Genomic DNA, 13,879 nt, shown 5'->3' with positions numbered 1-13,879 from the left:
CGACAGAACTCTTGGAACCTGACAGAAGAATAGGTCGATCAAATTATTTTGTCGACCATCTTGGGAGATATGACAGATGTATTGCATCAATACCAAGTTTGATTCTTACGCGATACTATGTCACTCGTAATGGAAAGCAAGTTCTTTTGTATCGCTTGACAAAGTTGATTTACAGCTCGATATATGACAGAAAGAATATGAAATCCTTTAGGAAATACTTATTTTGACATACAATGATGCGAGTATTATTAAGTAGCATGTAGACTAGACTAATGTAGAGACATTCTTACAGATTCCTAGATTAAATCAGAAAATATTTTATTTTTTTATTTAATACTAACGGTTATTGTGTTGTGTAATGATACAAAATAAAATTTCTTACTTGTGCAATCCTGTAGGTAAACATGAGATAACACAGGTTCATTGTAACTATGTTAATGAGAACACTCGATCTGCTAATTTCAATGATATCATTCTTAATCATAGCGTTGATACTGTGTAGGTATGTGGGGGAATTTCGTAATAGGTACTTACAATACATATGTCTGGTACATAATTATTTACCTACAAAGCTTTAGTGTTAACTGTCAGGTGTCTTCTGAATTTTCTAGTTAGACTGAATAGACAAAAACACGTTGGGATAGCTTTCGAACAAAATTGGTAAATGCTATTAGAGTAGGTAATAGGATTTCGACTAGTTTTACGACAAGCGCTACATCATGTCAATATAGGGTTTAATCCTTCTGAAAACTTTTGCCTTTAATTTTTAAAGACGCGACGACGCAACGCCCACTTCAATTGCTACAAAAATGTTGTTTGGCATCTTAATTCTTTGTTATGAACACTGATATTATACATTGCCATTTCTACCTCTCGGTGCCACTTCTGCAGCAATAAATTCAAACTAAAACTCATTTTAGTGTTCGCAACTAACTAATGGTTGTAAACAGCTTAGTTAACGCTAAGTTAAGTTTATAGGCCCGGTTTAACTGCAACTTGCATTGCAGTGACATCACCACTCGAAATTAGGTATTGCGAGTGAGGCCCACGCATATAGTTCTTGATTTTATAATGCTTGTAGGTACTGACGTGTCCCCTTATAGTCATAATTCGATCAGGTCAGACTTGTTAGAATCATTGTTCACTCAGTAAAAAGAAATAGATGATTAATTGGTTCAAAGGCAATTAGTCCTTTTACTCGTAGATTCGATTTTGCCTGTTTCAAAAAGAGTTAAATGACAAAGAATATAGGTACTAGGTAGGCAGCATGATTTTAAAATCATTACCATCCCTTCAGCTTATCATTATTATAGTTAAAGAAACATAATTTCTACTCAAGAACGAATTTTCAAGAACTTAAAACGCGTCTGCGCGCGGTATTTTTTATATGAAATCACGCAGACCGCGGCGGAGCGCGGCGCAGTGTGATAATCGCCCAACACCATAAAACAACAACAAAATAATAGTTAGCCCAAATTAGTCCAACAGCGAAACGATACCATCTGTGTATCTAATCACGACATTCCCACGGTGCTAGCGATTAAAATTTAGTTTTCATGTGGTGTTAATAGCTAAAACATTACGCCTAGTTATCCAGATGTTAACAATTTATTAGGCTGGATTTCAATATCAAGGCTGTCTCTAAGGCATGGTAATATGGGATACATAATACTCGTACAGGATGTATGTATGTATAATGAAATACTTTTTTGTGATTGCAACTAATTTTGATTAGTACGCAGCCCTGAAAAATCAGTAACTAACCTCTTCTCTAAAGTTATTTGGGCATTTTTAACGATGCGTGGAAATCGTTAACTCTACATTAAAAGAGATATACTAAGAATCGTAGGTATGTAATGAAACAACAAAGAACTTAATATAAGGACCGTAAGGTAGAGTTAAAGGATATATATAAAGTGAAGGAGCAGTGTTCTCAAAGGGACGCATTGCCGAGGTTACCTTTGTCACGTTAACCAAGCTAAGGCTAGGGAAAACTAGGCACAGTAACAAAGACGATGTTTGGTTTTTCTAAGAATCTAGTCACTGTAAGAGATCTACAGATTTAAATTAGTACCCAGTAAACGTGGGTAGACGTCACTACGTGTGAAAGCAATTAAAACATGTCTCTCTAAGCTTTCGTTTGATTGAGCTTTAAAAGAGTTTATTTTAAGCATAATTAGAATAAGTCCATACGAGAATCTAATTAAAGTTGTGTGTATGACATTACACGTGTATCATAATGTTACACAGATGACACAACTTATTAAAATAACCATAATAAGTTGTATTATGACAATTTGTCTTGAGAACCTTTCGGTTCTATGTGTAACTGTAACACACTAACGGTAGGATCTGCATGTAGTTTTAATTTGCAGATGAGTACCCTATTGTCTGAACTGAAATGCAGAAAAACAACAATTTGAAAAAGCTACCCAAATAATGAATTCAATAGTCAAATATTCATTATTTATGGAATATCTACTTATGTATATAAATATTTATAGTAAACAAAGTCGGAATTGCCATTAATACCATTTACATCCAATTTCGTTCTCTCCGTTAGAGTGCCATTCTAATTCCGGAACAAAAGGTGCTTATAATGGCTCTGTCAATGGGTTCAGGGGAATTATTGAATTAAACTTCTAGCCAATTTGTTTTGACATGTTCTATTAAAGTATTGATTACATTTGACGCGTCCCTAGGTATAGGGAAAATTTTGAAAAGGACCTTAGCAATTTTGAGGGTTATTAAAGGTCTTAAAATGTATGGAGTGTTCTTCCATTTTAATGAACACGAGAATCACTTTTACGGGTCCCATAGGGAAATTTTGAAAATCATACAAGCTATTTAGAGAAGTTAAATGTTATTGGACTATGAAATGCATATCTTCTTCCATTAAGTAAGTATAAGACGAGAATCACTCGTAAATAATATAAAGCCATATTTAATAAACCAGTTGCACTAGCTAACTTTGAGTCACCATACAAGTCTGCGATCAGAAACGCTGCAAAACTCGCAAAAGGAACATCACGCGCATAGCAATGAGTCAAACGCCTGTTTGTGTCACCGCGGTCAAGAATAACCTTTCGTGATTGAGTTCTTCTTATTTGTCACTAAGTAGGATACTTCGGGTTTGAACTTCCAAATGAAAATTGTAAGAAGAGTTTGAAGATAAAAGATGCTTAAAAGTAGAGGGAATATTCCCTCTACTTAGGTTTAGGTTTATGACTTCTTAGATGCTATAATACTGGTACCAGTATTATAGCATCTAAGAAGTCATAAACCTAAACAATCTGTTTGATATCACGAATATAAATTCACTTAAGCTTGAGTAGAATTTCATAATACGGGTCTAACCAAAGCTTAATTTAATCAAATCTGCTGACGTTAGCTACGTACATATCAAATACAGACATGCACAACTCAATTACTCATATTAGAGAGGGAATAACTAACATGCCTGTACAATATTTATTGATTTATTTATTTTATTGTTAGGAAAACAAACAGCATTCTATAACACATATAGAGTTACCAATTAAACTTCACATTTGCCAAATAAAAAAATTATTATACAAAAAATATTTGTTCCATTCCAACAACGATTCGATTAGGGATTTAATTTATTTGGTACTTACTTCCGTGAAGATTCCGAACAAAATCACTTCTAATTTATTTCGAATTCAATCCAATTCTTATTCAGAACATCTGCGAATTACCTACTGATATCTTCGGTTTCGAACAATTTCACGGTGAGTAAACAATCCAAGGGTATTTATTATACTTTAGTAATCGGTGGCTTATAATATCTACCTACTCGTAGTATAGTTACAGGGACTAATTACATTAAACTACCTAAATTAGGTATAGCGGGTAATGATCTTCGATATGAATCCAACAAACAAACAAAATATCGATTTAGCAACAATGTTATCAGACTAGAAGTTCAGTAGGTTAAAGCACTCTTATCAATTCACAAAATATAACGCACAATCTACCATTTTCAAGATCTAAGCATTTTTAACTGTATGGTGCAAATTATAAGAATGTTTTTGCTATGAAGGTTATTGTTTGTATGAATGTTGAACTGGTGAACCTTGATACAATTTCTTCTTATATTATTCAGTGACTGAAAATAATAAGTATTCAAGTTATTTAGTAAGGTAAGTAGGTATGTAACTTAAAAGATCTCAATCAATTTATGAAACTTTTTTGCTTCATGCTATTTAAAATACCCTAAATCAGATAAACGAGAAAGACAAAGAAAAGATGTACAAAACTCGGAATGCGTAAGTTCTTGTACATAAAGTAATATCCAATGAACTTGTTAGGAAAATAACCCAGAATATGTAAGTAAGGGATCTTAAAGAATTCATAAACTTATGCCAAAGGGTCTTCGCTTCGCAGAATTGATTATTCTGTCAATACCAAACGGCCCGCTCTCAGAGATGATGCTAACACCTTATAAAAATTCACCATCTTTCTTTCAGTGTAACGAACATTTGAAATTTAATTCTAAAGTAAACGTTTGAAATCAAATGTATTTCAGTGAAAGTTCCAGCGTCAAAGAAGTTAATAGTACTTAATCAAGTTAAACGAAATTCAGTGCTTTTTGACTTTTGGCCATGAGATTTCTACAAATACTCGTACATTATACTAATTGACGTAGTTTATTTATTGTATGTAAGGAATTATGTAGGCTTAAATCATATATCTGCCGTTTTCTATCTGCCTAACTGGTTAGTGGTATTGAAGTGATACTTACTTTGATGTTTGGCTCCGACATGGATTCGATGGCTGTCCAATGAATGAATGTATGTAGAGTGAATTGAATATATTTCAAAAAGTTTCTAGAATATCTAGAATTATTTAAAGTAGGTACCAAAGAAGCATGATTCTACCTACTGCACCGTAAAATGTTAATTCACGACAGTCAAAATTTAAAGCGCCCTTCCAAAGCGTAGCGGGGCGCGTTCGTCATACAAAAAGAGCTAATGCGCCTCTAAAAAAGTTTGTCTTAAAAGTACCTTACCTTACAAACTTCAATTCCAGATGCAGCCAACAATATCGTGGCAACCGCGGCCTCAGCCCGGGAGGGGGGAGAGCTGGCCATCATCCTCCAGGGTCCACACAGCAAGAACAGGAGGGAGGAGCTGCTGCATGTCAAGGGGACTGATGACGCTTCCATCTCAATCTATTACATGCGAAAAAGCAATAAAGGTGAGAAGCAAAGACGTTAATGGCGGTGTAGAAAATAGTTCCAGTTTGTTAAATATAGCAGAAATTTACCTATATGTTTAATGTTTGTTAAATGTATCTACTTGTGTCGGTAATCACTTACCTTCAGGTGATCCGTCTGCTCGTTTGCCTCCTGTCACATAAAAAAAAACTTCAGAACATCGAGGCATTAAAGTGATTAAAGTAGGTAGAGTGACCAAATCTGAAATTATGAGAAATAGTGTAAACTAAAATAACTAAGTGATGATCTAACGAGCGTTCCTTTAGAATACTTATTCTGTTAGTTGAAGATATTAATGAATCTTCTCGAACAAAACATTTTCACATTTTATTTCAGTGCCTGAAAGCCGCAGTACTTATAGTCACTGCGGTATATCCAGCCGTACTAAAATTAATGAAAACTGTTGTTCCCAATGAAAAGCGCTATTTCGTCTTATGTGCTCTCTAATACTATCACTGTATCTTAACACTAAAATTTTGTCTATCTTCGCCGTTTCAAGTTTAATGTTTATTTCGCAGCCATTTTCTCATAGACGTCAGTTGTTAAAACACGTATAGAGCATCTCTAGTTTCGGGTGTGTGCCAAATGGAGCTTTACACTTCGGTTCAGGCATACCCCCATTAAACTGAAGTCGCAATCAATGATTTACTAGCCGAGGGAGTTCTAAGCGACAAGGCGTTTTATGAGTGCGCTTTAACAGCGGCATTGTAAATTACAAATTCAGCTGCTAAGACGAAATTAGTTAGGCAAAGTTTTAGTATCAAACTGAGTATTCTGTTATACATTGTTCCATTATGTTATCGATCTTGCTGGCTAGAAGACAATACATACTATCTATAAGTTACTAACAAAACCGCTGGACTAGTGTAGTGTATCCATCTACTCATAATTCAGTTTACTTGGAGTGTTAACTAACAGGGTTAGGAAATAAACAAAGCAACCTTTAATATAAACAATACACGTAAACCTTACCTCAGTGTGTAGCTAAATTGGTTTTTATTTACATAGTAAATTTTCAGACGAACTTTTCTCTTCTATTCGCACTAAAACATAGCACGTTTCTTGAACATTCTTTACCTAAGTATTTAACACAAATGAACAAACTCCACAGTGACCTTGGAAAGCCTCAACGATGGGCACCTGAAGTCCGTCTCCTGGGGCTTGGGATCCCACGTCAGGTCGACTCTGATGCTGTCAGTATCCTCCAACCGAGTGAAGCTCTTCGTCGGATGTCACCCTCTGCACTCCCACACCATGCCTAGCAGATATGACCTTCTGTCTCTGATGGCGAACACTAAATTGAAAGTGGTAAGTAGAACAAGTTTTATTTCATAGGTTACAAAAATGCCAGCGAAACAACTGCAGTGTTGTTAGAGGATGATGAAAGGTATTACAGTAGCTTGATTTGTCTCAAGCTACCTGTTACACAAGCTAAAAGCATGAAGCTTGCACTGATGTAGTAATTACCTACCTACTACTCGTAAAGAGAAAACGTTTCATCCCAAATGAGTAGAAACTTGATTTATGTCAATCAAAATAAATTTTTAATTAAAAAACTTTACAAATAAGCTCCAACAATGATAAGGCACAGTCGTAACAGCTTTAGATTTAATAAAACTTGAACTTTGTCGTTTCTACGTCGCCCTAAGCCGCAACTGCTCGCTCTGGCGCTAAGAAGTCAGTGTTCTTGAGACAATCAAATAACTTTCCTATTTTTAACTCCAACCACTTTCATTTAAATTTTCTATTGTTGTTTTTAGAATAGAGCTTTATTATTGAGTTAGGCAGTTCCAAATTGTAGACACGGCTTCAAACTATACTAGAATACTAGTTTAGAGCAAGTGGAGCCTTAATTGTTTTGGAAATTTACTCAATGAAACAAAAGCTGCCCGAACGTTGAATATACCTACTTGTAAAGATGTGACTAAATTAGACCTTATTGTTTCAAAGTAATTCAGTTTACTTATGCTAAGGAATTGAAGGAAAGAAAGGAATGATTAACGATCAAACAAAACAGTCTTGTTAGAGATTTATGCAATGCTAAGATAGTTATTGTTTTTTAGATTCCTTGGAATCTATACTAACTTGGGGGGATGTTTGCTGTATATCTTTATGTCATACCATTATAAATAGTCAGATTCTAAGTAGTGTCTTAAATGCTCCGACTTAGCGGTCTGATAAAATGGTCTACAGATTTGTATTCTCCATATTGCGATAACTAGATAGCGTTAAAAATTTTAACTGTTAATACCTTAAGGCTTCACCGAATATAACGTTTTCGTAGCTCGCGCTAGAGCGCTACCTGACGTCACACTATAACGCCGAATTGTGTTGGTAGAATACTCAATGGTCAATTTTATCATACTATTTGTCCACACAGTACCACGAAGAAAACGCCCCAGTTGAAATTTACGGCAACGAGCGTGCTGCTCTCGCTTCCCTTGGATGTCCTCTTGAAGACGTGCTACCTCCCACCAACCTCTCCGAGGATGAGTCGGACGTGGAAGACGTTAAAGAGTTCAGGGAGAGAGATGCAAGGAGGAAGAGAGAAGAAATGCAGGGAGACGACTACAGGACAAATTATATCGATGCAAGTGGGATCCTGCCTACACCGTCGACGCAGAGGGGAGATATCCCGGCGAACGCTATTGAAACTTGTGATGGTAAGTGAATAGTAGAGACGGAACTTTAGTTTATAATATTTTGTTGCAAATTAGCCCCTATTACAAATTATACACTGAAAGATATGTCATACTGGATGCGGTCTGCGGTTAGTGAATGAGGTCCGCTTAGTTACTAAGCCTTAGTATGCTTACTTTGACCTCAGACTGCATCCATACACGAAGTCCCAAAAACAATAGATTATCCTGTAACTTGTGCATATACAGGATGTTAGGTAAATGGGTATATGAGCCGATACTAGCCCATGTTAACATGGACATATAAATGGTATGGTGAGGTCAGAAAATTGCTATCTTCATTTTAATTATTTTAATTTTATAATTTTGATTAGTGTAAAATTTATTTTGTATGAAAATTTAAAAAAATAAAATGATGATATCAAATTTCTGACTTCACTATATCATTTATATGCCTATGTTAACATGGGCTAGTGTCGGCTCATATACCCATTTACCTAACACCCTGTATATAGATCTTAAATTAGATTTATCTCTTATATACATCTTACTATGATCCACATTATGCAATCTTCTATCACCTTAGAGGTTAGAACTTAGCATAGTTCCGAAGTTTGCTGTAGGTACCAGTAAAGTAACTAAGTACTTTGCAGTTGGTGCGACGCAACTATGTACAGGCTGAGGTTACACTTTAGTTGTCAGTTGTTCAATGGGTTACTCAGTAGCCCGAACTAGGATAGTGCTTCAATTTTGCTTTGAAACAAGATTTAAACTCTCTACAATGAAAAAAATATCTTATTAATAAACTAACTATTCTTTTTGATTTATTTATTCGATGAACAAAACGGGACTGTTGAATTTCCTCGGAGTATCCAACTGGGGAAGTTACTAAAGCAAAACAAACGCCCCATTCCCATCCCCAATTCGATTTTCAAATAAATTTTCGATGCAATTCGTCCAATATCCCATATTTTAACTTGTTCCATAACTTTTCCTTTCTATTCAGTGTGGTCTATGCCTAAACTACGGTAGGAGAGGTGCACTTTCAAGGTGCATTATTAAATACACTCAAGGCTGAAACTATGAAACGTTAATGAGTACTTATCCAAGTTTAAATTAATTTAGAGCGCATCATATCAGCACGAGCAACCTTGTATGGTATGCCAGTCTTCACATCTCGGTAGCTTGAAGTTAACACGAGTTATATTATGTACCTTAGTTGTTGTTCATCATTTATTTATGTACCCAGATAAGCCTCGGTCCAATTATAATAAGACAAAATGTGATTAAGAAGGGGTACCGTGTGATTAAGAAGGGGTACCGTTGGCACGAAAGAAGATGAAGTAAAAGTTTACTCAGGGCCTTTAAATAGGCCCATATAGACGGACCGTCTGTTTTCTAGGTCCGTCTAAAGAGACTATTTATGTTTCGTTGGACAACGCCTAAATGTGAACAGTGTCATAAATGGCACTGCCTTTGACATATCCGGCTCTTTAGACCAACTGTCTGGGAACAGGCCCTCGTAATTTCCACAAGCTTTACAACGATGTCTTCCATAACCAACGTATTAATTCCAGATGAGGTCATCCGCCACCTCCAGCTTTTGACGCAGCGTATTGAAACTCTACACCGCGTGGTGGCCGACCAGAAAGGCACCATCGACGGCCTACGGGCTCAACTACAGCAGTGCTGCCACAGACAGCCAGTGGAGCGCTGCACCGGCTCGACTTGCTACCAGGGTTACTTGACTCATTATACTCCCCCTCCACCTAACAATTAACTCGAGATACAGTGCATCAATTTTAATGTACTCACCTTTTTTCTAACACTTCTACTATCTATCTATATCTATCTTCTATAAAATAAAAATGGATTGATGTTCGTTAGTCTGATTAAAACTCGAGAACGGCTGGGCCGATTGAGTTGATTTTGGTTTTAAATAGTCCAGGGTACGCGCTCGATATTGTTTTTCTGTGACAGACAAAATTCCACGCGGGCGAAGCCGCGGGCGGAAAGCTAGTTAAACATAAAAATCAATTGCAGTCAAATTGAGGTCCTTAGTTTAGCATGCACTCTGACTGAACTTATTCTTCAACTGCTGATGATGATTTAGGTAACTAGAATAAAAAAATACTTGTATAGCATTATACTAGATCAGTGTTTTTCAACCTTTTTCATGACATTTTTTGACGACCCCCCGACCGGTCGCTTTTTTTTTTCATGCATTTTATAATGTTGCAAAGATGTTAGTAGGGACCGAATACTTCAATCCATACAACATTTGCATAATTCGATTTCGGATTTATCTGTCTTTATAAGATTTTTTTTTACTGATTTAGTTTTTAAGACCTCTCGCGACCCCCTATAGAGGCTTCGCGACCCCCCAGGGGGTCGCGACCCACAGGTTGAAAAACACTGTACTAGATTATCCTATTTACTTTGAGACTATTATGTGCAATCGTTTGCTTTAATAGACGCTTTTAGTGTAACTCTTTAAAATCACCTTTGCTCACAGAATTTGCGTAGGTAGGTTTGTGATTTTCATCTCTTTCTTCTTCTATTGTCTTCTTTTTTTATTTTAAATATTGTATAAGACTATAATAACCTTTATTAACGTAGTTTTAAGGAGAATCAAGCAACTTTTATACTTGTGGGTTTTTATTAAAATATTCTAAAAGTATTTGGACTTTTATTTCTTCTCCAATTTAACCTCTAAATTGCCTGCAGAGTTCCTAGTCCGCCCACATTTTGTGCGTGAATGTATAAGTTGCTTGATTACCCTTCATATAAATATTAACAACGTGTAATATTTGTAATGTTTTAAATTTACTGGTGGGCGAGGCACTCTGTGGGCACACGAAATAAATTATTTAAATTAGGGCTTAGCGTTGATTCCGCGGATTATCTGGTAGAGGATCAATTTGAGGCTTTATAAGCGGACAGAGTTAAGCATTTCATAAATCCAATGAATTTTGTGACAAATTTTCGTTGTAGTCACATAATTATGTAAATGGCAATATTAAACACTTCATGGATTAGATGTTGATCGGTAATGTAAAATCATTTCTAACGAAATTTTGTCAAGTCAACACTGTGTTTTACATTTTTTTTGCATCAAAATGATATTTATTTATTTATTTTATTCGGAAAACCAACAGCAATACAATACAAATAATGGGACCTTAAATTATGTATCTGCTTAGCCATTTATAGGTAATCGCAAATGGAAATATTAAATAAATAATATTAAACCATATTTTGTGAGATAGATAATACCTACCTACTCGTAGACTAATGACAAAATTGAATGCTAAATTCATGAGTTAGGAGCAGTCAATGACAGATTAATGTTTGCATCATTGCACATGATGTCATCATAACTTTAGCCATCGGGCCGTCCGGTTTCATCATAGTGTCAACTGTTTATTATCAGGGATTTGAACGAAATAGCTTTTTAAATATAGTTGGTTGCCTTAACCAGTAATGACCCTTACCAGAAAAATAACCATCCCTATAGTGCCCGCGACACCAACAGTTGATGGCAAGGAAAGTTGACCAATCCTTGTAAAGGGATAATGTCAAAGATCATAAATGCAAAATAAGGCCTGGTTCAGACACGCGCTATAACCGGGTGGTTTCTGGATGGTTCTCATTGACGAGGCAATGTGGCGGTAACCGTGCTGTTAAGGTTTATGCAAATATACGAAGACTGCCCAGAAACCGCGCGACTATCGCTAAGTCTGAACTAGGCCTAAGGGTACAAAGCCAAGGTACAAAGTTAACATTGCAACCGGGTACAGGCGTGCAATGCCGCAACACGGCTTCGGGCGCGGAGTGTGGACCGTGCCCGCCCGGCATGGAAGGCGACGGCCGCCGCTGCGTGCCCATCCAGTGCAACAGGAGGCCTTGCTCGAGGGGTAAGATTCTGATGAAGATCCTAAAATAAAACAGAAGAAGCTCGCTTCCACCTTCGGCCTGATCGTCACTTACCATCAGGTGAGATACAGGCCAAGAGCTTCCTCGTTGTGGATAAAAAAAAGATCTTGGGTACACGGGAGTTGGAATAGTGGAAACGAGAGGTGGGACTAGTCTCGTATAGGTACTCCCCTTTTCAAATTGGCGGGATTTGAAAGCGACTTTCAGCAGCTTCCATGCTGAAGTGTCGATTGCGATTTGTCCCTTTATCCTTAACTGGTTTGTTAAAGAAAAATGATAATTTCGTTTGTAGACTTATTCTTGTTAAGCTGTATTAACAATACATAATACTAAATCAGCAAATAATAGTTCTATATCAACTACACCCAAAAATAAGTAAGCCAGAAAATCACTCTCTTGAAGTATCTCTTTTCGATTAAGAAGTTACATTTAACTATTTTAGGACAATATTGTACGGACACGGACAAAGGCTACCGATGCGATAGATGTCCGAACGGCCAGACCAGTGACGGGATAACTTGCACCTCTCCATGCAGCGCCAACCCTTGCTTCGGTGGACGTAAGTATAGGCACATATCCCAAAATTATATATTATTTTACAAAAATGCTCTAGGACCTCTTCATCCTCATTTTTCACTCTTCTAGGCGTTCCTTGTCACGACTTGCCTAACGGAGAGTTCCGATGTGGATCTTGCCCAGCTGGATATACTGGTAACGGACAGGACTGTTACAAGGTGTCCTGTACCGTAAACACTTGCTTCCAAGGTTTGTTCATTCATTTCTAAAACAGCCTATTGTCCCAAAGTATCTATAGATACTGATCTCTTTTGATATTCTTCCAGGGGTAGAGTGTCGGGAAACTTCAGCAGGCCCCCGCTGTGGTTCCTGCCCTCAAGGCTACTCCGGTGATGGAAGACGATGCCAGCATATCTGCGAAACCCATAGGCCCTGCGGCAATAGGCCTTGCAGACCTATGTCCAACAGCCCTTACTACCAGTGTGAGGGATGCGAGAAAGGATACGAATATAGAGATGGTAGGTCTTATTTGCCTTTCAACTAAAGCGATGTAGATAGACATAGCAGACTTGGAAGATGCTGGTAGCTATATACCTGTAGATAAAATAATCATAGAAGTAGATACTCTTTCGCCAAGTGCTGCCGAATTTGAGTTTGATGCTCTTTTGTTTAGAACATCTAAGTTTTTAATCCAATACCCATATTTCTCAGGCTACGGATGCGTAGACGTAGACGAGTGTGACCTGATCAGACCTTGCGACGACTTGGTCTCCTGTCGCAACGAAGAGGGAGGTTTCCAATGCGGCCCCTGCCCTGCCGGGTTTGAGGGCAGCCAGGGCTGGAGGGGGGCAGGGAATGAAGTCAGGAAGGAACAGTGTGTGGATATCGATGAGTGCGCTGAGGGCAGGGCAATTTGCCCGAGGGGAAGACTGTGCGTTAACACTCCGGTAAGTGAAGATGAAACAAATGCTATATCCTTGGACATTTCCTTCGACATTTTACACTGCGCCGTTAGCCCCAAACTAAGCAAAGCTTGTACTATGGGATTGGGTACTAGACAACTGATATAAACATACTTAAACACTTTTGTAAATAAATACATATTATACACAGAAAAAAAACACACAGACCCGTCACAGAAATTAAAATCCATCATTTCAATTTCTGCCCGGCCGGGAATCGGACCCGGGACCTCTCGTCATAGTAGTCCGTTCAGAGCCGCTACACCAAACATCCGCCAAGTCTCTAAGACTTCAACAACGCATTCGATAAAGTAGACCACACCCACTGTCTTGTGTTAAGCTTGAAACACATGGGAAGCACTGCTGTATTGACTGTAGGTAGTCTAACATAAAACACACGAGTCTGTAACTGTCAAGGGTTATTCACCGCAAGCGATTATAATTAGTCAGGGGTCCTACAGGGATCTCATTTAGGTCCGTTTCTTTTTTTACCGTTTTATTAGATCTAGGTATGAGTTCTTCTTCTTCAACTTAGGAAGAATTGAACAGGTACTATTCCTTTTAATTAATATAATCGGGATCAAGTG

The 13,879-nt window shown here is 37.4% G+C and overlaps 1 protein-coding gene across 1 annotated transcript in view; it reads left to right on the top strand.

The window, feature by feature from the left end:
* LOC135079853 (cartilage oligomeric matrix protein) overlaps positions 1–13,879 on the top strand; it is a 29,703-nt gene that overhangs the window by 6,978 nt on the left and 8,846 nt on the right. The window contains exons 3-11 of the mRNA XM_063974467.1: positions 5,053–5,220; positions 6,351–6,547; positions 7,620–7,902; positions 9,456–9,617; positions 11,679–11,795; positions 12,257–12,373; positions 12,460–12,579; positions 12,657–12,848; positions 13,042–13,277. Of these exons, the coding sequence (XP_063830537.1) occupies positions 5,053–5,220; positions 6,351–6,547; positions 7,620–7,902; positions 9,456–9,617; positions 11,679–11,795; positions 12,257–12,373; positions 12,460–12,579; positions 12,657–12,848; positions 13,042–13,277 (1,592 nt within the window). The remainder of the gene's footprint in view (positions 1–5,052; positions 5,221–6,350; positions 6,548–7,619; positions 7,903–9,455; positions 9,618–11,678; positions 11,796–12,256; positions 12,374–12,459; positions 12,580–12,656; positions 12,849–13,041; positions 13,278–13,879) is intronic.

Source organism: Ostrinia nubilalis, chromosome 17 (genome assembly GCF_963855985.1).
Source record: "Ostrinia nubilalis chromosome 17, ilOstNubi1.1, whole genome shotgun sequence".
NCBI lineage: Eukaryota > Metazoa > Arthropoda > Insecta > Lepidoptera > Crambidae > Ostrinia > Ostrinia nubilalis.
This window is presented reverse-complemented; position numbering and strand designations above follow the sequence as displayed.